At 41.8% G+C, this 24,662-nt stretch overlaps 1 protein-coding gene across 12 annotated transcripts in view; it reads left to right on the top strand.

Moving 5' to 3' along the window:
* Window positions 1-24,662, top strand: part of inpp4b (inositol polyphosphate-4-phosphatase type II B) — a 157,207-nt gene that overhangs the window by 60,202 nt on the left and 72,343 nt on the right. For 11 of the 12 annotated variants that reach the window (XM_061770876.1, XM_061770878.1, XM_061770879.1 and 8 more), the window contains one exon: window positions 7,801-7,880. In XM_061770876.1, coding sequence (XP_061626860.1) covers window positions 7,801-7,880 — 80 coding nt within the window. Of the gene's footprint in view, window positions 1-203; window positions 463-7,800; window positions 7,881-24,662 lie in introns of those variants that run through there. The other variant, XM_061770883.1, reaches the window with a different exon arrangement.

Genomic DNA, 24,662 nt, shown 5'->3' with positions numbered 1-24,662 from the left:
GAGTCACAAGCCCTTCACTTGCTCTGTCCTTCTCTCTCTCTGTCTCTAAGCCATCCTTCCTTCCTTCCTTCCTTCCTTCCTTCCTTCCTTCCTTCCTGTCCGTCTCTTCTCCCTCTTCTGTGATGTTCTTCATCCCTCCCTCTCGCCGTCCCACCATTGCTCGCCCCTCCCCCCTCTTGCTCTCTCGCTCTGTCATCCCTCAGCGTTCAGTCACAGCAGATGCGTCTGCGGTGAGCGTCTCTTTTTTGCCTGTTGCTGCTGCCAAGAGCTCGACATGTGGACTTCTATCTGAGGAGGACCGCAGGGCATAGGAATTATAAATCCGGGATCTTATTATTATTATAAATAAGAAAAAGGGAGCAGGGAATCTTTGCCTTTCCCTGTCTTTCTTGTGACCGCTTCGTTCATTGTATATGGTCTTCTGGCTTGGTGGCTGCAGCTGGGCTTGTGTGCAACATCACTGTAAGTTGTCTTGCTCAGTTACTATGTCTGGACCGTCTTTATTGTTTTGATTGTATGCGTGTAGTTTAATGTGGAAAATGAACAATCTTTTTACTGTATCCTCCCTGCACAGAAGGTTCTGCACTCCTGTTTCCATGCTCTTGGTGTTGCTTCAAGTTATCATTTTGGTCCAGTGGTTCTCAAACTGGGGTTTGTGAATCCTCGGGAGTGCAATAAATTGTCATCCATTTTCTTGACCGCTTATCCTCACTAGGGTCGTATTATTTGAAAAAAGTGCAGACCGTATATATGGGGACCTGGACCATTAAAACAAATAAGTCAAGTTGCTCCTCCCTAATTTGGCTTTGGGCCAATTAAAAGCTCTGATATGAGACATGAGATATGTTCTAAATCTGACATCCCTGCCTGAATACCGTTTTCTTTTAGAACAAAAGGCTTGTTTTTTTTCGGCAATATACTCCACTATTTTGTGGAGAATAAAGGCATCTTTTCACAATAAAAGAAGTAATATTATGAGAATGAATAGCTTGGCGGCAGCTGGCTGGATCTCACTTCATATCTGGAAATGTATATTTTGGTTGTAAGACATGGCATTTTTGATTGGCCGTTAAATCTGCAACGTTTCGATGGTGTTCACCTACGATTCAAATTCGGAATCGCGGCAAAAGTAGTGGCCGAAAGTCTGCCACTCATGAAAACCTATTCCAGAACCCTGCCGACTGTGCAACACTGACACTTAAGCCAGATTCGACTGCTTCACTTGTGCAAAAAACATTCATTCATTCATCTTCCGTTCCGCTTATCCTCACTTGGGTCGCGGGCATGCTGGAGCCTATCCCAGCTATCGTCGGGCGAGAGGCAGGGTACAGACTGAACCGGTCGCCAGCCAATCGCATTGCGTGTTCTCCCCATGCCTGTGTGGGTTTTCTCTGGGCACTCCGGTTTCCTCCCACATTCCAAAAACATCCGTGGTAGGTTGATTGAAGACTCTAAATTGCTACTAGGTGTGAATGTGTGCGCGAATGGTTGTTTGTTTCTATGTGCCCTGCGATTGGCTGGCGACCAGTTCAGTCTGTACCCTGCCTCTCGCCCGACGATAGCTGGGATAGGCTCTAGCACGCCCGCGACCCTTATGAGGATAAAGCGGTACAGAAAATGGATGGATGGATGTTTACTGCCACTCCCAGTTGAACCCTCCTGTCAACCTAAATACAAAACCAAGAGAAAGACAGGTTCTGCATTTAAAACAAACGCATAGCTTTGGCTTATGGAAAGTCAGTCTAGCTTAATGCTAACAAACAATGCAAAACACCAGTTACATTAGTGGTAAAACCCTTCTTCGTTTGTGTCTGCGTAACTGCATTATAGTGCCACCCGGTGGCCGAGTCGCACACGGCAGAAGAAGCTGCAATGAATTGAATCACAATGCACAGTTTCTTTACATTCTGTTCAATAATGTTATGTTTTTATAAAGTGCAATATCATAGTGTTATTTTCCTTATTAAATAACACATTACACAAATGTTTGTAGGGGATTTTTTTGGGAGCCTCCAAAGGACTATTGGCATTTCCATTCATTTCAGTGGGGCATGCTTATTTGAGATATGAATGTTTTGAGTTACAAGCGTGGTCCCAGAACCTATTAAATGTATTTTAAGGTAACCTCGTACAGCACATAGATTTCAAGACTAATCCTTTTGTTACAATTACAGTTTTAACAACATTAAAAACATCAAATGGCAATACATTAACACTGAGCTGTTGTTAACAGTTTTCCTCCTCTCCGCTGCCACATTACCGTATTTTTACGACCAGAAGGCGCACCGTATTAAAAGGCGCAGTCTCAGTTACAGGGCCTAATTTTGTATTTAACCCATAAGGCGCACCGTATTATTGGGCGCCGGCATGGTAAAACATACGGTAGCTTAAATCCTACAGTAGCATGCATGCACGCTAAAACAATGTTTTTAAAAAGGCAGCGGGAGCAAAACTGAGTTCGTTTGTACTTTATTGAAGTATTTAACAATGTACTCGCGTTATTTTTTTGGTCAATCCTCATCCACAAATCCATCAAAGTCCTCATGTTCTGTATCCGAAATGAACAGCCGGGCAAGTTCTCTATCAAACACGCCAGGTTCCCTCTCATCATTGTCGGAGTCAGTCTCGTTGCCGGGAGGCTCCTCAGAAATGATGCCGGCTTTTACGAAAGCTCGAACAGCAGTGCAAGCAGACACGGTAGCCCAAGCCTCCACAATCCATTCACAAATTGTGGCGTAACTCGCCCGGCGCTGCCTCCTAGTCTTAGTAAAGCTGTGTTCGCCATCTGTCATCCACGGCTCCCACGCCGCGCACTTCACTTTGAACGCCCTGTTTCCACAGATGTCCAGCGGTTCGTTAAGCCTCCCAGAATGATGGCAAGCTCAGAGTTATTGCCCTCAGTCGAATGGTGACTGTAGGGACGGTTCTCCCGGCTGTTCTTTGCTCATTAATCCATCTCAAGATTCAAATTAACCTTGCCGGTTGCATTCCTTAACCGAAGAGCATTGATGTCCGTATTATTGGGAGGCTTTTATTTTGAAGGTGGCTTTCGGCGCGAGTTGGCGACTTATTACCGTAATGCCTAGTATGAACAAAATTAGGGGCGGCTGGCTTGACTGCTACTTTACGAGTGGAGGCTGTCTTGACCTCAGTTTGTTTCCGCGGAAACTCAGCTTCGTCTTCTTGACTTGGCGAAGCTCGTTTTCCTGCTTCCTCCACTTGCGAACCATGGATTCGTTGATCTTGAATTCTCTCGCGGCTGCTCGATTCCCATGTTCCGCCACGTAACTAATAGCTTGCAGTTTAAACTGTGCTTCGTAAGCGTGTCTCTTCATAGGTGCCATTTTCGGGGGTCCTTAGCCAAACCGATGCACATACCGGAACTATATACCTACTGGGGGCGTGTCTTTCGCATCCTCAGTAACGTCCGCCTTCCTCTAAATAAGCAGCGTGTCGGCAGGAAATGCTCGCAGTCAGTCAAGCGGAGCGCTCATTAAAGTCACACAACAATGCCCGCGACCCTAGTGAGGATAAGCGGAACGGAAGATCAATGAACAACATTTACAGATTTTGGAACTGTGCACACATAAGGCGCGCAGCACTATAAGGCGCCCCGTCCATTTTGGAGAAAGTTTAAGACTTTTAAGTGCGCCTTATGGTCGTGAAAATACGGTAGTTAATTTTTAATCTGCGCCATCCAAACATTTATTCGTTAGAATAAACGGGCATTTTCACCACATCTCTAACGACTTAATGAGGACAAGCCAGCTCGGCCTTGTCTGCTGTGAAGGAAGGAGGGCTTTACTAGTGCAGACAACGCTGCTGACACTTCCTGGTATGAATGTGCTCATAATTCATAAATAAGAATCACATGCTGCCTCTGATGTTGTATCAAGTCACGTGCTGGCCCAGTGTGAACGCTTGTCCTCCCGCAAGAAGACAGACGAGGTGGAAAGGGATGATGGACGGATATTTTTAGTGTGTGTTCGTGTGCGCGCGTGTGCGCGTGTTTGTGTCATGTGGAATCAATAGCTTCAGAGTGTTAACCTCTGCCAAGTGATAGCAAGACAGAAGCATCGGCCTTTAAAAGGCTTATTTATGATCTAACCATGTAGTTTTCATTCATTTGTACATTTTGGTCCAGAATTATCTCCACCAGAGGCAAGAGGTTACATTTTCATTTGTTTTGGTTGGTTAATTAGTTGGATACACAGTTAGTTGGTTCGTTCGTGAGTTTGTATTTTTTATCTGACAGTAAATTTTGTTCGTTTTAGCTAAAAATATTACTGCCACTTATAGGGCCGGAGTGGAACAACATGTCACAATTTTTCTCTTTGTTAGCATTGTATAGTCCTTTACAAGTTGTTGTTTTCCTTGCTCCTTACATTGGTTAAGCAATGGTTGCGTATTTTCTTTCATTTTCCAAAAGGAGTCAATGCGATGAGTTTGCGCGTCTGCCAAACAGACGCAGGTAAAAAGATGGATCAGGAGCGGAGCTCGGGAGCATCATAATGAAATCTTCCTTGATCCTGCACGGGAGCGCCATTTGCCTTCCTCTGTGCTCACTTTTGCTCCTCCTCTCGCGCCGTATCTTCCTCCTCATTTCCCGCTTTGATCTCCCCTGCGAGGAACGGTCTCCGGAGCTTCATTACTTTTAAAGCATTCACGGTGAACGGCCATAAAAAGATGCCGCCGAATGGATTTCCAAAGATGGACTTGTAAGTAATGGTTACAGTGGGCTGTAATGTGCCCATGTAATGGCCTCATGGGCTGGGTGGGGCTCGCGTTGGGACCTGCCTCCAGAAGAGAGGCGCTCTCAAATTCCTGTTTAGGATCACCATGTAGCACCCGTCATGACCACAGTATGGCAAAACTCAAGTCTTCTCATTGTTTATTTTTTTTTAAGAATAGAATAATACAATAGAATAGAACTTTTCTTATTTAGTAGGGTTTTTGTTTGTTCAATAAATAGCTAGCACATTTATGAAGTGAGCTAGCTATTTAATTCGCTAGTTGATTCAGTGGCTTCACATTGTTGGTTCCCAAACTTGGTTAGGGAGTGCTAGTTTGTATAATACCTAGCTATTTCGTTGTCTCAGTGGCTCAATTTTTACTCAGCTGGCGAGTTGACTACTTAACTAAATGGTAATTAAAATGTAGTAATCAGTTTAGTATGTTAGTTGGTCTCAGTGGTTTTCTATTATTAGTTATTTACTTAGTGAATTAGTTTAGTTGGGGAAATGAAGAGTTTATTTATCTAGTTGACGAAATAGTTTTTTTTTAATAGCTTAAGCTTTAGTTGGCACTGTTATTTTATTTAACTTAGCCAGCTCGTTGAAAAAATGGCTAGTTTGCTAGTTAGCTAGCTACTTGGTAAGCTTGTGGACTCTGTGGCTATTTGTTTATTTAGTTGGTTGGTGGTTCGTTTGTTATTTAGAGTGTTGACAAGTTTACTAAGTTGCTTGTTAGTTAGCTAGATGGCTAAATAACTATTTAGTTTGATAGTTAAGTTAGCTAAGTGGCTAGTTTTTTTTACTTAACTAGATAGGTAGCATGTTTACTAACTGAATACTTAGTTAGGTGGATGGCTAAATGAATAGTTATTTTGTTACTTTAGATTGCCAGTTGGCTAGTTGAATGTCTCTTGGAATGGCTTGTTAGTTGGCTAAGTGGCTACATGGTTAGTTAGCTAGCTATTGGTTAGTTTGGTACGTAGCTAATTATTTGACAAGTTTAATACATGGCAGGTATGATGCTAAACCGTAGGTGCTCTCATTGTTTTTATTTTTCACATTTATTGACTGACCTTTTTGTCCCCTCTTTCTTTATGTGCGAACACTTTTTGGCCTTAAGCAAGCGTGTGGATTTGGTGAGGGGAGCAGGAAAAAGCTCAAGGAGGAAATGATTGAAAGAAAAGGTCAGTAAGCAGGACGCCCTTTTTTTACCTGATGCACGATTGCTGAGGAAAAGAGAGACCATTTAGTCAAAGGAAGGAAGCCCGATTCTAACCCTAACCCTTAAAACCGCACAGAGACGAAGTAATAACAAATGAGTTTTGCGACAAATCTGAGCAATGTAATGGAAACTTGTATAACTACATTGGGTAACGGGTGCCATTAATCACCTCATGATCTACATGTGCAGTATAGTTACATGTTCTTTGCTATTATTAGAGCGTCCAATGCAATGGGCCAATAAATTGCTATTATGGCGGATTTTCTATAATCTAATACTAACTTCTTTTGTTTAGAAAATTGTGCCCCCGAATCCCATTTCACATATGATAAAATTTGGCACCCCTTGTCTACCATGAGTAGACACAAAAAAGCTAGTTAGCCCAATGGCTAGTTGTCCGTTAGATGCGTGTTTACTGAGGCTGTTAGTTAATTAACTAGTTGACTTAATGACGAGCGAGTTAGGCAGATGTGTAGTAATTTGTTAGCTAGCTAGCTATTTAGTGAGCTTTTAAGCTAGTTGTTTAGTTAGTTAGTTAGTTAGTTGGTTGACAAAGTGAATAGTTGCATGGCTATGTAGTTTGTTGGTTGGCTTATTGTCAGCTGACTATTTAGTTAGCTTGTTGGCTAGTTGGTTTGTTGAGATAGTTTTATAGTACTGTAGTACTATTTAGTTGTGGAATAAGCTGTATTTTTGCTTATGGGATATGTCTGTGAATATTCTCATTCATCTAGGTCATTTAATTCTCTGGACACTAAATCGATCGCAACTGGACTGTTCTGTCTGCGATCGAATCAATGCCCTGAGAATAACTACGGGATCTTTTAGTTCTGGCACTTGAATTTCCTGGAACTAAAGTTCCATTCATTCATTCATCTTCCGTTCCGCTTATCCTCACTAGGTTCGCGGGCGTGCTGGAGCCTATACCAGCTATCTTCGGGCGAGAGGCGGGGTACACCTTTAACTGGTCGCCAGCCAATCGCAGGGCACATATAAACAAACAACCATTCGCACTCACATTCACATCTATGGGCAATTTAGAGTCCTCAATTAACCTACCCTGCATGTTTTTGGGATGTGGGAGGAAACCGGAGTACCCGGAGAAAACCCACGCAGGCACGGGGAGAACATGCAAACTGTGAGGCAGATGTGCTAACCAGTCGTCCATCGTGCCACCCTAAATAGTTCCAATTATATATATATTCAGCGATGGAGCTCTCACAAGTTTTTAGTTTCAGGGTAAAGTTCCACCATACCACCATACAGCTGCTGTTCATGATTTAATGACTTCCTGTTGCTGAGGATAGAACGCTGGCACAACAACTCAATTAATTGGCAATTCATTTCTTGTTAATTGGCCTGGGAAGATGCAGCTTTAGCGTTAATTAATTGGAAAAACTCAACAATGGCTTATTTGTAATTGGTGTAATTTGTTAGCCAGAATTGGCCAAATTGCACAATCGAAGGTGTTTGCTGAATAGAAGCCAGTCATTTTTTGCCAAAGCTCGTGGAACAGGCTGCCATGTTTTAATTACAATGTTTTTTTATTCACCTTTTATCGGCTGTTAATTTCAGCTCAGTGTCCTTGGCACGGTTAAGCCAAGGCTTCTATACGGTCGAGTGTTTCGTTTTTTCAACTTCCTCCAAATATGTCTCTGCTCACTTGGTTATTGATGGGCTCAGCCTCCTGTCTCTTTTCTTGACCCAATTGTAATATGTTGGGGTCACGCTCGCGGGTTGTCTGTGTCCGAGCAAGTCAGAACATTGCAGAGAAAATGAATGTTCAGGGTTGATCCAAAAGATGTGATGTACATTTTTAGTTATTTTTTTGTCTCGTTTACACAGGGCAGCTTCCTGGGCAGTGCCACATTTTCGGTGGCCGATCTGCTTCGGGCCAAAGATGAACGACTGTCCTTAAATCTCAGGTAGGCACCGCTTTTTCGCTTTTATTTATCCATAAAATGTGTTAACATCAGAAACATCGTCAAGAAGAGTTTTTGTGTAACTGTAGTAGTGGGAAGCCACGTTTCCTGCAGGACTACAGGGCATAGGCTGACCTGCAAAGTTTCTAGGTTACTAGCTTGTCACCAGTGATTCCAATAACACGTTACTCTAATATGACATGTTTTTAGGGAAACAAGTATTCTAACACGTTACTATTTCCAGACAAGTACCGTAATCAGCTTAAAGTTCATTATTCAGGCCACTGTGCATTGCTATTGTAGCAAAGATGAGTTGCACAAGGCAAACGGAGGCTCGTTTGGTTTGCATAAGAAGGTTTATTGGGCATAGCAATTTAAAGAAAGAAAGAAAGAAAGAAAGAAAGAAATAGATAGATAGATAGATAGATAGATAGATAGATAGATAGATAGATAGATAGATAGATAGATAGATAGATAGATAGATAGATAGATAGATAGATAGATAGATAGATAGATAGATAGATAGATAGATAGATAGATAGATAGATAGATAGATAGATAGATAGATAGATAGATAGATAGATAGATAGATAGATGGATGGATGGATGGATGCCATTTCTGCTTCACCACATGGTTCCACTTTTCCATGACTGGTCTGTGTATTTCAGTAAATAGCGCCTTTCAAATAACAGCCACTGAAAATTCTAGCGTGGCCCTGAATCCGGCGAACCATCACTTCCGACCGCCGAGGACGAGCAGTCACGGCTAAAAGCTCCATGGAAAAATGAGAAGTTGACAGAGGTTACCATGGTGACTGTTAAGACAACGCAACTCTAAGAGCAACAGTGTAATTAAGTATGCATAATGCCTAATAGCTTTTTTTAGTTGGAATGCTCCACGGAGGACTGTGGATGTTTTTGCATTAATCTGTCAACTGATAAGATTTCACTCCCATTTGTATTGTCCCACCACGTGCAGTGGGGAAAAGAACACCCCCTTTGGCAATCTTCTCTCTTTTGTTACGCTTTTCATTTCCTGCCAGGGATAGCAGGAACATGGCATATAATTGTATCTCTCGTACAAACGACTATATAAAGCGGCTTGCCCTTATTTGCATATTGCCATGGATAGCGTAACGAAGTCCTGCGGAGACATGGCACAGAAGTCTTTCTTTTTAATAGCTTCAAGAAAATATTCATACCGTACTGTATGTATTGTTGTTGTTTTTTGAAGCATTACTTTGTATTGAGTGGTTAGCAGTGTTGTCGCTGCCTCTGACAGTAAATGTCACATATTCAACTCTGTCTGGAGTGGGAGAGGTAATGAAATTATCCTAAAAACATTGCAAAACAGCTATTCATCATTACCAAGTGGTCTAAAATGTTAAGAAAATATCTCAGTATAAATCATATTGATTTTTTTTACGGGAGTATTATTTCTTTGTCTGGCGAATCAATGTCAGACAGTGGTATTTGAGATCGATTAACGACTTTTCTGGATGTTTGAGTAAAAATTCCCAAAGGAAATGGAAATATTCCGTTTTTGGGTAAAAACTGCCAATCATAAAACCTTTGTAACTGTACAGGCCATGTTTCAGCACTCCTGTTATTGTTTGTTTAATGGCTCAACATGCGACCTGCTGCATGTTAAATTTTAAAAAATGCAACACAAATTAAGGCCAGCAGAAGAGGTTTTATCCCAATTTTTTTGTACATTTAAAAAAACTAAATCTAGATTTTTACGGGTAAATAGGACCTGCTATGTAACAAGAGGGCGGCACGGTGGTCGACTGGTTAGAGCATCCGCCTCACAGTTCTGAGGAGCGGGGTTCAATCCACTCAGTGTTGCCACCTTAGTGACTATTGCTAAATTAGCCACTTTTCCATCCCCTCTAGTTACTATTTCAAAACATTAAAGCGACGCGCAACAAATCTAACCGGAGACTTCTGGAGACTCTGATATTCAATACAGATTAGGCGATGTGCAACCCTCTGCGTCCAGACAGCAAATGCATGGTGCGTGCTGGCTATCCATCCATTTATATTTTTGTGTCACTTTTCCTCATTATAAATTTAATTCGCCACATACACCATAGAAAATGGATGGACTTATTCCATGTAATTCGAGTAGATGCTCTCTTAACGATGCAGCATAGCATGTTTGAGCAACATAACAGTTAACGGCTAGTGGGTTATATACGGCCCAGCAGAGCATTTGATGTGACTGCCATTCTAAAAAAAAATAAAAAATAAAAACTCAAAAGCCCCAAAATGTTCACCGCTGGTGTCTGGCGGAATCTCCTAAACCATGTCTTTTCTGGAAACAAAAAACACTTATTGAGCGATTAACATTGTATCGTAGAAGAGGGCAAGCCATTTTCGACACCAAAGCTTAGTCGGTAATCTCTAAAACTAGCAGACCCACTGGCGACTGACCAATAGTATCGATTCGGGGGTAAGAAAAATATCAAATTGACAAAATTTGGATATAGTGTGAGGTTTCGGCCCGACACCAGCATCATAATACATAATAATATATGTGTGGGATTATATTTTTTTCAATAATTTAGTATGGCCCCTGACAGGATAAAGCTTCACCTGGACTGCACTTTAAACCATTTAAAGCGATAGAATCACATTTTCAAGGTTTTGATGCACAAATAAATATCCACCAGCATACGTCGGGACGTCTGTCATCGTTTCACTACGCTCTCTAAAAGATGAGACTTTTTTTAATGAGTCATCGCCGGCTGGTTGACCCGGGGATGAGCCTGTGAGTCACAGTTCACGTTCGCTCAGCTGGCCAAGCGGAGGAGTTGGGCAAGCGCTTTGGTTTGAGGCGGTGCCCTAAATCCAAAGTTACTTTGAGGTGATTCCGCTCAGCAAAGGCACTGAAGGGCAACTTGATTGAATCCTTTCAGCGGATCTCAGGCAATATGATTTGGACCCGTGTTGCTTCATAAGCTCAAGTTTTACAGCTGATGTGGAGAATGTCTAGGAAGGAAATTGGTTTTTGGTTTTCACACATACAGGTCACATACAGTACATCCACATGCATTTTTACCCTAACCCAAAAAGTGAATGAGTTTTGGAAGGCAATGCTGTGGTACTATGTGAACGTGCACACATTAACGGCAGTGTCCCACCTTGCTGTATTCCCGATGAAATGCACAGATGGATAAATCTCTGTGTGAAAGAGCTGTGCGCTATAACAGAGGTATGACATCACCTGCCAAGACTGCAGTTTGAAAATTAAGACCCAACACTTACTTCTCTCACTTCTCTTGTGTTGAAAGCAAATATCTGAAAACTTTTTTATATGTCACACAAGATGCCAACGTCCATCTTATTGTCTGATGTCACGCAGTTGCACCAATATCCTGCATTTGTAGTGTTCGGTATAAAAGACAAAGGCAAAAGTTGCTGCCCGACAATTACTTTATACGTCACACCAGACATGACGTAAAATTGAATTGCCGTGTTTCTTCAACTGGACCTGGGGACTTAGTCAAGGTAGAGTGAATTATTAACAGTTCCATATAACAGTCAGTGTTAGCACAAAACCTTCCATTGAATTTGATTACGTTTTATTTATATAGCAACAAATAACAGCAGAAGTAGTTTCAGGGCACTTTACTCATGAAGCTGGTGGAGAACCACACTCCTGCCTTATTAAAAGGCCAACTTTAAAATAAAAAAATGCCAGGAAACGTTTACTAGAACATCTGAAGTTTATTTGGGGTGAATCAGAGGCACTTTAAATGGTGGCAGGTGTGCATTGACTCCCTTTTAACATGGGTTTTGAATGTGAATTGAATGTTAATTCTGTACACAACCACGTCCCCATTTATAAGAGGGTGTGCTCACTTGTGCAACCCCATCATCTCTGTTGTTAATTTCTACTTCCCTTGTCAAAAAAAAATTCTCTATGTTTGAGTTCTATATGGTTTAGTTCACTTTACTGTACTGGTGGAAATATTTTAAAATGATTTATCTTGCTCATTTTTTTTTTCCAAGTCTGGCATTTGGACAGGGGTGTGTACACTTTTTATATCCACTCTTAATATATTTTGAATAACCAATTAAGGAGAGAAAAAAAATGACACAATTTATGCAACAAATATTACAGGCCTGATATAGGACAGGATGTAAATGAATTAGCGTATAAAGAACGGAGTGTGCCATATGTGGCCTGCGGGCCATACTTTGCCCACACCTGCTTTCGACATCATCACTAGTGGCTTGTAAAATGCAATAGCACGATCACGGGGGTCTCTGATGGTCTGCGGCATCCGCATGCCCCAAGATGCCTCACTGCCAGTCTGCAGGAGACACAAAGACAACCGTGCCGCAGAGCTCTCTCAATAATGCATGTTGTGTTTGCACACAGGAGGGAAATGACGTCCAGAGAGAGGAGGCCGTTCTCACTCTCTCTGGTGATCGCGTCATAAATGGTTGGATCGCAGCTAATGTCCAAATGTGTGTACATCAAATATACATTACCGTCCATTTTAGGAGCAAATGAGTCCCACGGTACGGACACTGACAGGCAGGCCCTCGTCTAAAGCGGCATTCTTTCAGCAGGATGATAATATGCGCTTTGTTTTTGTTGATTTTTCATGACCCTGCTCGCATATTCATTGGAGCTCAGGCGAGGTTCCCGCAGAAATTGGTGAGCATTTTGCATATATTATCTTATTGTCTGTATGGTAACCCACAGGGGAAGGGCAAAGGTGACCCGTAGTGTCATATTTTAAATGTATTGGTGTTGTTCTATGTTTTTCATTGTGCATTTAACATTTATTAATGTTAATAAAGTAGGCCGAAGCTTACTATGTCCCAAAAAGTGCCCCACACCCCAGAAGTTGAACTCCTGTTATCATTCACATTCAAAAATACGAGAGCATGTACCAAATGAAGAGAATTATTTTGCAATTCCCGTTCCTGCTTTTGCTCCACACCCCAAAAGTTACTCCTGTAAGCATAATACTGACTGCACTGTCGGGTGGAAGCCTCCTATGTCCAAATTTGGTCAATTGCATAGTTTGCTTTTTACGAATCGATAATATTGGTCAGTCCCCAGATGAGTCTGTTGTTTTGATAACAATTTTGACCAATCTAAAGTGTTGAAAAGGGCGTGCTCTCTATGACAATGCAATGCTAATATTGATTAACAACAAATTCTGCTGTGTCCTAAACGGTGCACCATCCCAAAGGTTGTATTCCTCTCAGCAATAGCATTCAAAAACAGTACAGAATTTAGCAAACTTAACCTTTGAGGAGTTCCGTTTTCTTTGTTTTCTGCTGTCTTAAATAGACCACCACCCTAGAAGTGAATTCCTTTCAGCATTGGCATTAGAATTAGCATTAGCATTCAAAAACTCTAAAGAATGCCTCAAAGTTAACCTTTGATGAATTCCACTTTCTGTGGTCAAGCTAATGTTAGCATTCTATCGCTGCTTTATACTCAGTTTTGGGAAGATTACTTTGGAAGTGTAGTTGGTTACAAGTTACACTGTTAAAAATGTAATAGGAGTGTAACTACTTCAATTACTTTCTCAAAGTAATATAACTAATTACATTTGATTACATTTTATTTACTTTTCTTAATTTTGAAGGAATGCACCAACAGGACCCTTGATCATTATTTTGGAATTAACCACATAGTTGTTCTTTACACAAATGATACACTGATAACAAAACATGATGAAATGAAATACATAATGGAAAATGTTTGTTGCATTATGTGTACAGCATATGGAAAACATGATACCATGTTGACCTAATGACAAATGTGCACAATTTAGACAATATCACGTCATATGACAACTCAGATAAATGACTGTTTAAAAAGTCCACAATTTTGAACGTGCAACTGTTTTCACTCAAAAGCCAAGGTTCTGTTAAAAAGTTTAACAATGAGTCTAAGCTTTTCAAAATCTCAGACAAACCAATAGATTGCACCACAAAGTGGTGCTTCGAAATCATATTTGGAAAAGTATGTCATGTTTGAGACTACGGTAGAACGGCCCGTGACCGATGAGAGCCAATCACGAGTGTCGGCTTTGGAAGGAGGAAGTAATATGAAAAAGAAAGAAAGGAAAAAAAAAAAAAAAAAAAAATCAGCGCATTTGCGCAATTTTTCAAATGTAAAAAAAAATAATACAAAATTGTAATCAAGGAAATTTACAAAAGCAACTGTGATTTAATTACACATTTTTCTCTCAGTAATGTAATGGATTACAATTACATACATTTTGTAATTCAATTGCATAATCTTGCTACATGTAATTAGTTACTCCCGAACACTGATATACTCCACGCTCTCCACTTTGCTCTTGGCCCTTATTCTCTTCTGTCTATAAATATAGAAGACCTTGGATCTCATCATTTGTGGTTGTTGGTGTTTCGTTCCGACTGATGCAATCAGTGGCATAGTTTTTCATGGTTTCCCGTAATTTTGAAAGTAGAAACCGCCATACCCTCTCGGTGTCTCGCGTTGTGGATTTCACTGTTATCTCTGAAGCGGAGGGCTCGCCGTGACCCACTTCTGCAGTTTAACATTTGATTTGAATGTGAATTTTAATGCTGGAGTTACAAGTGTGTGTGTCACAGCGAAGCCACATTATCACAGACCACTGCGTCTGCCGCCTTTCGCCATGGTTCATTCATCCTCTCCCCCCGTTGGGTCCGAATATCCCCTCAAAAATTTAACCTGCTATCGTGCTCCCGTCCTCCTCACTCAGCTGACTTTGCAATGAATCCTCCATCGCTGATTATGTGTAAGGCGCAGCTAAAAGCCCAAAGATGTGCTGTCTAATCCAGTGTTAGTGTACTTGTTCTTAGCATTCTGTGGGGAGGAGAGTTTCAGTCTCTCCGTGCACACTAAAAAAGCCTGATCATAGCAATGAAGGCATCATATCATATTTAATCATCCAATAATTATTATTCGATTTTTGCATTAGGTTGTGCGATTTAGTCAAAGTTACAGTTAGACAGCTGATGTTAAAGCGTAGCCTTTTTAAGCTGTGCAACCCTTTCGACATCCCGACAGAGTTGGCGCGCACCCTCTCCTCAGACACACACCTTATAAAAAGCCTGTTTATAGCTAATAAAGGCACCATGTTTAATCATCCAGGCATTATTTTTTTCATAGTTTCGAGTTTGCGTACCCTCATATTTGGAATCATCTCCTACAACATCCCAACAGAGTTTGCACGCACCCTCTACCCGCACACACCCTAAAATAGCCTGTTTAGAAGCAATATTTATTATTTATTATTTATTTATTTTTTACCGGTTATTTGTTTTTTTAGTTTACACACCCCCACATTGAGAATCCCGAGCCTAGACCAAGATTGCGATGTAGTCAAAGTTCAATTAAATACACTCTGGAATAAAATACGTCCGTCATCTACCCCACATGTCCACGGAGCTTGCGTAGCTGTCTTCTTGTGCTCCGTTCATATTCACCAAAATCGCATTCGATTAGCTGCGCCAAAAGTAGACGTGGTGTTAGAAGGCACAAGTTTAGACCAACATCCTGCCACCAAATTGTCAATGTGCCGGCCGACGTTTTGACGTTGCACAGTCCACGCAAATAGAGCCCTAAATGTAAAAACCAGGAATGGAAGTTAATTCATTGCCAGTACGTGAAATATTTTTCTTCAGATCAGATCTGGTGTCAGGACCCCTAACCCTTCCCAAAAAAAAAAAAAAAAAAATACCCCACAAAACACCTTTGGCATACTTCAGTGTAATCCCACAAATGAACACTGCTTTGAATTTTGGAAGATATAAAACGGCAGGCAGGACATTGTGTGACCTCCCCACCCTGGTGCGCATACTGGGAACGGGAGTCAAAAGGAAAGATTGCCTTGCTGTCCTTCACGATGGAGTGGAATGAAAAACCACTGCAATCCAATCTTTTTTTGCAAATTGACAGGACACACTGTTTGTACATTTCATACAATTTGTTGTCATTATTCTCCTGTCATCACTGGACAATTGCGGCATGTGGCTCCATTTATTAAATGTCTGCACCTGTCATATACTGCCCTGCAGTTCCATTATTGGAGCTCCCCACACGTGACAGCACCGTCTCATTTGTCCCCATCTCTGCACCCGGGGCATGTTAAGGCATCAAGGTGCAAGCTCTAGGAAGAACCTAATGAATGAGTGACTGGGCCAAATGGATCCCACAATATCCCCTATACCTGCTTTATTAAGGATGTTCGCTTTGAAAGCTCTTCATCATGAACGCCAGTGCCCGTTCCATTTGGCTCAATTGTAATCACTCATAGCGGGTAATTAATGTAGCTTGTCGGAGTAATATTTCCTATTCCTCCCCTTCGGATGTCACGTAAGTTCAGCTCCGTGGCCGAGTTAGTTATTTTCATATGGTGCCGGTGAGTCCCATTGCCTGAGGTATCTGACAGATTATGCAGAAGAACAGTGCAGGAATGAAGCAATTTAGCGTTGAAGAAGGGAGAGGGGGGGAAATAAGGAGGCCATATGTGCATTTATTTCTGGCCAACTGAGTGCCACTTCTTGCCTTTGAGGTGTATGTTGTGCATTGCCACGTGGTGTATTTCCGTGCATATGCTTGCGTGTGGGTACGGCTACAGTTTTACAAAACAGAATTCTAATTTTAACAAAAAAACAAGAGAAGTGGTTGATGAACAGACTGCAAAATGGCTGTAAATGTTTAAAAATGCATATGGAAACAAATTCCTTGTTTTTTTTTAAAACATTTTAACATACTTGGCCAATAAAGATGATTCTGATTATTATGCATGTCAGGCAGGCCAGTAGTTGGCGATGCCACTTATCATGAAAATTTAGGTGTGTGATAGTTCAGATTTTAATTTTGAGAGTTCTTTGAACCCTAGATAGATTCACGACACCCCATGCCCGGACGTGGCATAGCTGCCCTGAAACATAACTGAGCCTGCATGTTTGACAGTAGGCTTCAGAATATTCCAATAGTTATGAGATTTTCTTGTACCTTGCACAGATAACAACAGACCCAACATTCTCCCACAAGTTGTGTTGTCTTGTTTTATTGAACCCGACACAAGTTGTCTTGAATCTGTGCAGGGTACAATGAAATTTAAAGACTGTCAAGGCATTCTGGAGCGAAATGTTTCTGAGCCTACTGTGAGACATGGAGGAGGCTCAGTAATGTTCTGGGGCTGCTTTGCTACATCCTCTTAACACACCCATACACCACAGGATAATCTGAGATGCATCAGATAATTGGGCTTTTGCTGATTTTTATCGGAAGGTGAGAATTAGGTCCGATTAGGCTTATAACGTGTGTAATGCAGCCCTATGGGGGGCACAAGCCAGTGCAAACTGTAGGCCGGTCCCAAGCCCGGATAAATGCAGAGGGTTGCGTCAGGAAGGGTGTCCGGCTTAAAACTTTGCCAAACAAATATGAGCCTTCATCCAAAGAATTCCATACCGTATCAGTCGTGGCCCGGGTTAACAACGTCTGCCGCCGCTGCCGTCAACCTACAGGGCGCCGGTGGAAATTCAGCTACTGTGGTTCGAAGTCGAAGAAGAAGAGGTGGAAAGCGGGTTCTTCGGCAGAAAGTGAAGAGGAACGCACAGAGCCTAGAACTGAATGCGGGGTCTTTGAATGTTGGGTCAATGACAGGAAAATCTCGGGAGTTGGTTGACATGATGATTAGGAGAAAGGTTGATATATTGTGTGTCCAGGAGACCAGGTGGAAAAGCAGTAAGGCTAGAAGTTTAGGGGCAGGGTTTAAATTATTTTACCATGGTGTAGATGGGAAGAGAAATGGAGTCGGGGTTATTTTAAAAGAAGAGTTGGCTAAGAATGTCTTGGAGGTGAAAAGAGTATCAGATCGAGTGATGAGGCTGAAACTTGAAATAGAGGGTGTTATGTATAATGTGATTAGTGGCTATGCCTCACAGGTAAGATGTGACCTAGAGGTGAAAGAGAAATTCTGGAAGGAGCTAGACGAAGTAGTTCTGAGCATCCCAGACAGAGAGAGTCTGGATTGGTGGATTGTAATGGACATGTTGGTGAAGGAAATATGTGTGATGAAGAAGTGATGGGTAAGTACGGCATCCAGGAAAGGAACTTGGAGGGACAGATGGTGGTAGACTTTGCGAAAAGGATGCAAATGGCTGTAGTGAACACTTTTTTCCAGAAGAGGCAGGAACATAGGGTGACCTACAAGAGCGGAGGTAGAAGCACGCAGGTGGATTACATCTTGTGCAGACGATGTAATCTGAAGGAGGTTACAGACTGTAAGGTAGTGGTAGGGGAGAGTGTTGCTAGACGGCATAGGATGGTGGTGTGTAAGATGACTCTGGTGGTGGGAAGGAAGATTAGGAAGACAAAGGCAGAGGAGAGAACCATGTGGTGGAAGCTGAGACAGGACGAGTGTTGTGCAGCTTTTCGGGAAGCGGTGAGACAGGCTCTCGGTGGACACGAGGAGCTTCCAGAAGACCGGACCACTGCACTTGGTGGTGGAACCTCTCAGTACAAGAAATGACACAAGGAAAAAGGTTAGCTAAGAATAAGTGGGACACTGAGAGGACCGAGGACAGGCTAAAGGAATACATTGAGATGTGACATAGGGCAAAGGTAGAGGTGGCAAAGGCCAAACAAGAGACAAATGATGACATGAATGCCAGTTTGGACACTAAAGAAGGAGAAAAGGATCTATACAGGTTGGCCAGACAGAGGGATAGAGATGGGAAGGATGTGAGGAAGGTTAGGGTGATGAAGGATAGAGATGGAAATATGTTGACTGGTGCCAGTAGTGTGCTAGATAGATTAGTAAGGGGGAAGTTAGAAAGGCATTAAAGAGGATGAAAAATGGAAAGGCAGTTGGTCCTGATGACATTCCTGTGGAGGTATGGAAGCATCTAGGAGAGGTGGCTGTGGAGTTTTTGACCAGCTTGTTCAATAGAATTCTAGCACGTGAGAAAATGCCTGAGGAATGGAGAAAAAGTGTGCTGGTGTGCCCATTTTTAAGAACAAGGGTGATGTGCAGAGCTGTGGGAACTATAGAGGAATAAAGTTGATGCGCCACACAATGAAGTTATGGGAAAGAGTAGTGGAGGCTAGACCAAGGACAGAAGTGAGTATTTGCGAGCAACAGTATGGTTTCATGCCGAGAAAGAGTACCACAGATGCATTATTTGCCTTGGGGATGTTGATGGAAAAGTACAGAGAAGGTCAGAAGGAGCTACATTGTGTCTTTGTAGATCTAGAGAAAGCCTATGACAGAGTACCCAGAGAGGAACTGTGGTACTGCATGCGGACGTCTGGAATGGCAGAGAAGTATGTTAGAATAATACAGGACACCGTCCAGAGCAATGGTGTGTGTGGTCAGTAAGGGAAGAAACAGGTCCAAGCAGTTTTGAACGGGTGGAGGAAGGTGTCAGGTGTGTTATGTGACAGAAGAGTCTCTGCTAGGATGAAGGGCAAAGTTTATAAAACAGTGGTGAGGCCAGCCATGATGTACGGATTAGAGACAGTGGCACTGAAGAGACAACAGGAAGTAGAGCTGGAGGTGGCGGAAATGAAGATGTTGAGGTTCGCTCTCGGAGTGACTAGGTTGGATAAAATTAGAAATGAGCTCATCAGAGGGACAGCCGAGGTTCGATGTTTTGGAGACAAAGTTAGAGAGAGCAGACATTGATGGTTTGGACACGTCCAGAAGAGAAATTGTGAGTATATTGGTAGAAGGATGATGAGGATGCAGCTGCCAGGCAAGAGAGCTAGAGGAAGACCAAAGAGAAGGTTGATGGACGTCGTGAGGGAAGACATGAGGGCAGATGGTGTTCGAGAGGAGGATGCAGGAGAGCTTACATGGAAAAGGATGACACGCTGTGGCGACCACCTAAAGTGACAAGCCGAAAGGAAACAAAGAAGAAGCCATATAACGCGTGTTCCCCCCATTAGCATGTTGTCTTGTGCATAGATGAACTTCATGATTAAAACGTGGCAAGATATTTGCCAACATGTTAAAATGCTCTGGCAGACTTATTTAAAGACTACTTAGAAATCTGAATCTGTAATTTTAAATGTCGGCGGTACTCACTAAAATTTTCCATCAACTTGTTCAGCTCCTGGTCCTCCTCTTCCTCTCTGATAGAACAAGACAGGAAGCACAGAGACTTTGAATAACTACGAAGCAAAGGACACAACATACATTGTTACATGTGATTCGGAATGAATAGGATTTATTGAAATCTCAAGACTGTGGTACATTTTGGAGCAAATTGTGCTGTCTAGTGTCAGAAAGCCTGTCTTAATCATGTCCTGGGGCTGCCTGTGCTGCATTCAGCACTTGGTGTCTTCAGTCTGTGCAAGGTATCATCATATCTGAACACTGTCGAGGCATTCTGGAGCAAAATATTTCTGAGCCTATTGTGAGACATGGAGGAGGCTCAGTAATGTTGTGGGGCTGCTTTACGACATCCGGCACAGGTTGATTTCAATCTGTGCGGGTTTCAATGAATTCTCAGGACTGTGGTGCATTTTGGAGCAAATTGTGCTGTCTAGTGTCAGAAAGCTTGTCTCAATCATGTTCTGGAGCTGCGTTTGCTGCATCCAGCACTTGGTGTCTTCGGTCTGTGCAAGGTATAATCAAATCTCAACACTGTCGAGGCATTCTGGAGCGAAATGTGCTGACCAGTGTCAGAAAGCTTGGTCTCTGTTATATTCTGGACATGGCTCTAGCCTAACGTTTATTTATTTATCTTTTTAAACAAGGAGCACAGTGGTCCCTAACTTAAAATGTTCGGGCCTCAAGTGGAAAATTTAGGGACGCACACTGTAAATCGACTTACAATGCAAGCATTCACATTTCCTCTCATTTTCACTGTATCACTGATCAATACTTTAGCAATAAATGCCGAAACTGTTTGTGAACTGTGAAACTAGTGCCACTAATATCAACAAATTTGTGTTCCTCGCATGTTGTGGGTATCGACAGCAGAGTTTGTAGTTCATTGAATTAGGGTCCGTGAAATACTTCAGCTTGGTCAACTTGTTGGAGTTAATGTCAGTTGGCAAATCAGCCCATTTGTGCATTTTCACCAACAACTGGGCTGAAGTGTGGAGAAGACGTTTATCAGCAACAAAAAATATGTATTATGTTAAAAAATCGGCAAATTTACATGCGTGAGTAGATGAAAAATGTACTTCCACTGTCTCAAATTTTAAGGGCAGATTTCGACCAGTCCTGGTTCTGGGGGCGGCTTTTACTGCATTCGGCACAAAGTGTCTTGAATCTGTGCATGGTACACTGAAATCGCAAGATTATCAAGTCATTCTGGAACAAAATGTGTTGCTCAATGTCAGAAAGTTTGGTCATGGGTCTTTAGTTCAATAAAAAGAACCCCAGGAGATGTCCAAAGTAATAAAAACGTCTGGGATGCCTTTTACCGATATTATTTCTCATCTTTGCAATTTCTTTCATGTTTTTATCATTGCTGCAACTGTTTTTTTTTTTTTTTTTTAAATATTATTGCTTGAGCCTTTAACTCGATATTGCAGCTCCACACTGTTGAAGTTGAACAGCTCGTATAAAGAGCAAATATGATCAGGAGTTAGCGGCAACATTTGTCAGTGAGCAGCTCACTTATGTACACAATACAGTATAAATACTGTATCTGAAATGTAAGGCAATATCTGGAATTTACATATTTGTCTTTGCCTTTTACACAGAACCCAATGAAGACTAGATATTGCCATTGCCAACTGTGTTTGTGTTCACGCAGCACAAACAAGGCATCCCTCAATCAGATAATTTGACGTCGGTGCCAGCCTCTGGTGTGAAGTATAAAATAGTTTCAGACAACGACAATGGCTTTTGACACAACATGGTGAGAGAAGTGAGTGTTTAGCTTGACACCCCTGGTCCCGGAATTGCGGAATTTCCTCATACGCAGGAAGCATCCTCCCTCTGCTATGACTGCGATACTAACTCAGATGGCGCAAAATTGCTGAGGTGCTGTTTATATACAGTAGAGCAATGACACAGGGAAAAAGCTGGGAAAGTCTTACAAGTACTGTGAAAGAGGCTTTAATTTTTAGATTCCTATTGTATTTAGCTCCACATTTGCCACAGGCTGACTTAGTTTTCAACACAACAGGGCTGTAGAAACGAGGGTCAGGTAATAAACATGGCAACCCTGTCCCGGCATTACAAAATTCCCCTTACACACAGTCATCGTGCCACCTCTTTTATGGCTCTGATATGACCTCCAATAGTGAAATGTATTCAGGTCGTCCACGCACCTGGCCATTCTGTGAAAGTGCAGTTTAGCCCAATTCCCATTTTTCTGTTTAAAGCCTATGGTAGTGTTCTTATTACCTCCACTAAGGGTAAGCTTTTAAGTGATAAATGCTTATTCGACAGTCTGCGCTCGCTGCATAGCTCTTGTAATTATGGAACAAACAGCAAGAAGCAGCAGCAGGGATCACAGAATACAGACAATTAAATTAACCATCTCTCTGAGGAGGACACAAGAGCGGGCCCAAAAAAAACATAGTTAGGAGTAAAATATGTCTCATTAGCTCTTTGAAACATTACCAGGACATTAGGCCCAATGTCCTCTCCCGGACTGATAAATGTAATAACTAGATACAGTACAAGATTAGACAAACCATTTTGGCTTTAATTTTGTAATATGTTATGATTACGTGCGGAAGAGCCACCGAGTGTGTCCTATTTCCGCAGGTACTTGTGATGTATATCCTCTATTTAGAGCGTATGCATAGTGTTTGTGTTACAGAGTGTAGTGAGTAAACACTTGTGTGACTGAAGGGATTTTGCAGTCAGGTGAAAAGATGGCAGTCGCCCTGAGCTACTCCAAGACAGCGACAGCTTGAAAATCATTAGTCTTTTTACATACATGTCATTTTGTAATTGTAATTAGAACGCTAAAAGAATGGTCAGTGTCACTGTGAAAGAATAAATGGTATTAACGCCTGGTACAAGCAAACATTGAGCTATTTAAATTAGTAAGTTTGTTTGTTTGTTTGTTATACAAATGCATGTGTACGAATGGCGCAATAAATGCTGTACCCCTAATTAGTTAGTGTTAGGGTTAGTTAGTTCTAAGCTAAGTTAGTTACTCCAGGTTAGTTTGTTTAACAAATTTATGTGTGTAAAAGAATGCAATCAATATTTTTTCATCCCTAGTTATTTAGTGAGATTTGTACACCTTTTGTCTGTAAGGGAGTCCACGATTCGTAATCAACTGTACACCACAATTGTCAAACCCAAGACCCATGGGCCAGATTCGGCCCGCCAGATCATTTTGTGGCCCGCGAAAGCAAATCATGTGCGTCATGTGCGTCGACTTTTTTTGCTAAAATACCAAAATTGCAAATTGTCTTCATTTGTAATAACAAACTGTTGCAAGCATTTTTTGTTGCTAATCCTCCTTTTAAAATAAACGTAATAATGGTTGAACAAACAACTTTTTACTGGCTTCTGATTACAAAACCCAGTTAAGCATTAATTTCTTGTGTATATGTAATAATATGACGCAATCATACATTTTTATGGGTTCACAGTCATAACGCTCGCCGAGGGAAATAATCACTACGATTTGGCCCGCAACAAAGATGAGTTTGACAATCTGGCTCATGAGCCTGGTTCTCGGCGAAGTTGTACAGTTTGATAGAGATCCAAATTTCTTGATTTCTCTTGGCCTTGGGGGAGTTCTGCGCACCAATGTGAGCTATTCTAACGTTTGTTATTGTGTCTTAATTCCAGAATGCTGCACCTTCATGCATAGTATTAAGCACACCGTGACTCATCGCACCGTAATGACTCAGTTTGGGGTATTATTATGTAATGTTTTTACATCCCCCATTTCAATTTGCTGCAGCTCTTCCCACAGTCTGGTTAGCTGGCCTTGTGTTCTGGCAAATGACTTCAGCATTATTAATTTATATGCATATGGAAATGCATGATATATTGTTGTAATTTGGGTGTCTTGCTGACAAAGTTTGGTGTAGATCGTACCGTCAGAGAGTCCTGGCAGAGAAAACAGTGGCGCTACTGTTATCAAGTTCCTGTTCTTTTCCTGTAAAACGGTGCACAATCCAGACACCTTAGCCTTGTTCATTCGTGAGTCAGTCCGTCAGTTAGCCAGTCATTTAGTAAGTTAATTGTACAAATGCATGTCGATGAATTACACAAATAACCATATAAATCTTAGTTAGTTAGTTAGTTAGTCATACAAATGCAAGTACATGAACGTAACCAATAAAATGGCTAATTGCTTAGTTTTTTAGTTCGTAATCTGGGTGTCGGGCGGACAAAAATGGGTGTAGATTGTACCGTCAGGTAATCTACTGTTGCCCTTACAGTTTTGGTGCAGAGAAAAAAAAAACATTATTTTATTTATTGTTACATCTCTGTTCCTATACCAGGTTGTATTTTTCCCGTATGACATCCAGAAGGAACCTATGCAGAATGCTGATGAGCCACCTTGTCCATAGTGATAACAACCAAGCCGTTAAAACGTAGCGAGAGGAAGCACCTCACCCCACCGTCTGCAACCCGATTTGGAAAAAGCGCATGCAGCTCCGACTGACCTTTCTTATAGTGTTCCTGCGAATGACAGCGAGAAGGTCCCCTTGGGGAGACTCGGCCTGAGACTGGCCAGCTTCTTATCTGATGTTTGGGCCACGCGCAGCACATAGCGCAGCACTTTATGGTGCTGTAATTAACCCCACCAAGTGCCAACATCACAAGATGAGAGGTGCTGTTTTCATCT

Source organism: Phyllopteryx taeniolatus, chromosome 4 (assembly GCF_024500385.1).
Source record: "Phyllopteryx taeniolatus isolate TA_2022b chromosome 4, UOR_Ptae_1.2, whole genome shotgun sequence".
Classification (NCBI taxonomy): domain Eukaryota; kingdom Metazoa; phylum Chordata; class Actinopteri; order Syngnathiformes; family Syngnathidae; genus Phyllopteryx; species Phyllopteryx taeniolatus.
This window is presented reverse-complemented; position numbering and strand designations above follow the sequence as displayed.